Consider the following 3690-nt stretch of genomic DNA (forward strand, 5'->3'; position numbering starts at 1 on the left):
TTATAACGTATTTCGAAAAAGGATCATTCTAAAATATATCGAAAAATTACTGAGCCGTATAATTTAAATTTTATATTATTCAAAAATATCCTAATCCATACTCAATCCTAAGTTTACCCATCGGTTCGTTCATTTTTGCTTGTCAAATCAATTATTATAATGTATCAATCGATTCAATAAAATTCTATGAACATAAACAGTAGATTTAATCAATTGTTAGTAATAGATTATTATTTTTAAATATATTAAAAAGTTTTTTATGATCAAAATTTTTTTAATATGATGTATCGAATTGATTTTTGATGACATGATATAATCAGGATAACTAAATAAATATATAAGATATTTTTGAAGATCGATCTGTTTTTTCGAATATATTCATGTTAAAAAAAATACTACACTAAATATGATATATGAAAATAATGCATAAATATAATTAAGAGAACTAGAAGAAATCATTCACCTAGGAGGTGATATTTGGGGTGAGCAGTTAACCCATCAAATCGACCAACCCGCTTATATCGATCCGAACCGAACCGAAAAAAATCCGCCGTATATTGAGCCAGATGTAGGGTCCTGATATTACATTATCCGATCTAGTAGGGTCGGATAGTTTTTTATCCCAATAACTGAACCAACCCGATCCGCGATCACCCTTACTTGTAGTAATTACTGTCGATAAGTTGCTACACGTTATAGTAGCTACTACGGATAAGCTGCTACACGTTGTAGTAGCTATTGCCGATAAGTTGCTACACGTTGTAGCAGTTATTCACGATTAACTATTGCAACGTGTAATGAGTAATGTCTATTATTATTTTAAAATATTTTATTTTTTATTATTTTATATTTTATATTTCATTGGATATAGGGTCGGATATCCAAATAACTGATAATCCATCGGATATCTGATACATAATAACCGTTGGATATAGGGCTGGATGTAGGTCTTAATATTGTATTATCTGATCTACTAGGACCGGATAATTTTTTATCCTAATAATCGAAACAATTCGATCCACGATCACCCCTAGTTGATATAGAACAAGTAAGATTATTTTTATATATCATATTGAAAATAATAATTTTTTAAAACATAAATAGTTTTAATCGATTGCTACCAAAATGGATTAGTAAAATTTTATGGTAATGAAACGTAGCAAATCATAATTTTTTTTTTTTTAAAAAAATAAAAAACCTTTCTATAATAAAAATTTTATTGCTTTCAATAAGGCAAGCTTTCTATAATTCAGATCTGTTCCCATTTTTCTTTGTTTCTGTGTCTCATTATCGATCGAACGGATCAGATTAAATTTTAAGACATCATGACATTTTTAAAATATGTGTAGTATCTTCGTGATATGTAAAGTATCTTTGAGATTTAATCTAATTTATCTGATTGATAATGAAACACGAGGATAAAAAAAAATAGAAACAGAGGATCTGAACTGAACTTTCTATGGGCTCGAAAGTAACTATGGACCTAAAAAAGCTCGGATATACTATTTAGTTATTTTCAAAATTATCTATATGATTTGAGTAATTCTATGGATGGTATATATATTATTTAATTAGATATTTAGCTAGGATTTATTAAAAGTCTTTCCATATACTCTACGCACTCGGACTACCCATCTGACTGAGATCCCAACCCATAGCTCCTCGGTCTCTCCGCTCGCTATCCTCTCTTCCATAAACGCTCCCAACCCACCCGTCTAGGTTTTCATTCTCGCCGCTGTTCGTGGCCACCACTTCACAGAAGAGTAAGCCAATCACACCCTTTTAGGTACGCTCTACTCGATTCAATCTAGTTCTGCCATGCTCGATCGGCTTTCTGCTTCGAGAGATTGGCTCTTATTTTCTTCGTGCTCTTGTTTAAGTCTTTCACTGTCTTGCTGGATCTGGTCGGATATTGCGAGGATGGGAAAAACCAACTTGGTTTCGTCTAAACTCAGACCCTAGATTTCCTTTGTTGCTTGTCATACAAACCGGAAGAGGTTAAACAATCTGGTTGAGAATTGAGTGCTTCTTGTTTTTCTTTTCTCACCTTTGATGCTTCTTGTCTGCGAACTCGTGACAAAATTTTGTTGACTACTGCATCGTGCAGACCACAATTAATACCCTTATAATTATCGTACATAGAACACAAATGGATAAACATTTAAAACCCTTTATTATCATCATCTTGTAAGTCCTACTACAGTGCTGTATCCTCTGTTTCTTTTGGTTTCATAAATATCCAAGTTATTGATTTTTGAACATAAATATCCTTCCAAGGTTCAAGAACATACAAACATGCAATTTAGGTGTTTGTCGAAACCATTTGTACTTATGGCTTGAATTTAAAAGTAAAATATGCTTGATACGAAGATGAGCATGATAAACTTCATCAGCCATGTGCAGATTATATATCCAAGATTGTTATTTATTCAATTTATAATGATTTTTAATATATATCATTTTCATTTTATACATGTGAAAATTTGAAATACTCTCAGGGACCTATGAAAGTATAACTTTTATGATAACAAATATGAATTTTCTTGTTTTTAAATGATAAAAATTTTAACTTCCTTTTTTTTCGTTAGAATTGCCATTTTATTTTATTTATTTGTTTTATTTTTAATTTTTTGCAGATTTGGTGGTATCATCAAATCCTTTCAAAAAACTTATAAGATCTTGAGGATTGAACAACCTAGTAATTGCTTATATTGAAAGATGAACCCATATTTTGTTGGCATCTTGGTTCCACTTATAGCTTCATTTGTATTTCGAAGATCAACTAGTGAAAAAAAGCGAGGGCTGCCAGTTGTTGTTGGTGGTGAGCCGGGATATGCAGTTCGCAACCACCGTTTCACATCTCCAATGGAGTCATTTTGGGAAGGGGTCTCAACACTGGCTGATCTTTTTGAGCAATCATGTAAACGATTTCCGTACAAGCCTCTACTTGGATCTCGGAAGCTTGTGGTACGAGAAATGGAAGTGAACCAGGATGGGAGATCCTTTGAGAAACTTCATCTTGGAAACTATGAATGGATCAGTTATGCTCAAGCTTTCAAAACTGTTTGCAGTTTTGCATCTGGTATGATCCAACTCGGCCACATAAAGAATGAGCGTGTTGCAATATTTGCTGATACACGAGCTGAATGGTTTATTTCCTTACAGGTGTTTTTCCCCCTTTTATTCTTTTGTGTTTTCACTTTTTTTTTTTTTTTTTTTTTTTTGGGGGGGGGGGGACACAAAATTATATAACTCCAACACTCATGTACATTTTTGTCGCTTTCCCTCTCCCCCACCCTTATTACATATCTGACATGTTCAGTTACCACTATTTATTCTCTGTTTTTTTTTTGCCAGTAGTGCCTTATAAGATTACTTTTTCACTAAATGGAGGGATCATATAGATTATAAGAATATACATCAATATGTAATGTAATATACCAATATAACAAATAGCGAAACTGAAGCTAATAAGTTTAGGTATGAGATTAACATGCTTATTTAATGCAAACACACTTAGGTTTTAAGTTTCTGATTCATGCTCCAATACATGAATAGGTATGATATTTTAATCCAGACTAATTTTACTTGTAAAATTTAAATATGACAAGAGAATCTATTTCTCTGGTCATTTTCTTCTGAGGGTCATCCATCAGCAATCCAAATATCGTTGAATTTTATGTTAAACAG

The 3690-nt window shown here is 32.2% G+C and overlaps 1 protein-coding gene across 2 annotated transcripts in view; it reads left to right on the top strand.

Moving 5' to 3' along the window:
- Window positions 1-1615: 1615 nt before the first annotated feature.
- Window positions 1616-3690, top strand: part of LOC122051467 (long chain acyl-CoA synthetase 9, chloroplastic-like) — a 34575-nt gene continuing 32500 nt past the window's right edge. The window contains exons 1-2 of one of the 2 annotated variants that reach the window (XM_042612620.1): window positions 1616-1763; window positions 2637-3165. In XM_042612620.1, the coding sequence (XP_042468554.1) occupies window positions 2719-3165 (447 nt within the window). In that variant the 5' untranslated portion in view covers window positions 1616-1763; window positions 2637-2718. Of the gene's footprint in view, window positions 1787-2636; window positions 3166-3690 lie in introns of both variants that reach the window. The other variant, XM_042612618.1, reaches the window with a different exon arrangement.

Source organism: Zingiber officinale, chromosome 3A (genome assembly GCF_018446385.1).
Source record: "Zingiber officinale cultivar Zhangliang chromosome 3A, Zo_v1.1, whole genome shotgun sequence".
Classification (NCBI taxonomy): domain Eukaryota; kingdom Viridiplantae; phylum Streptophyta; class Magnoliopsida; order Zingiberales; family Zingiberaceae; genus Zingiber; species Zingiber officinale.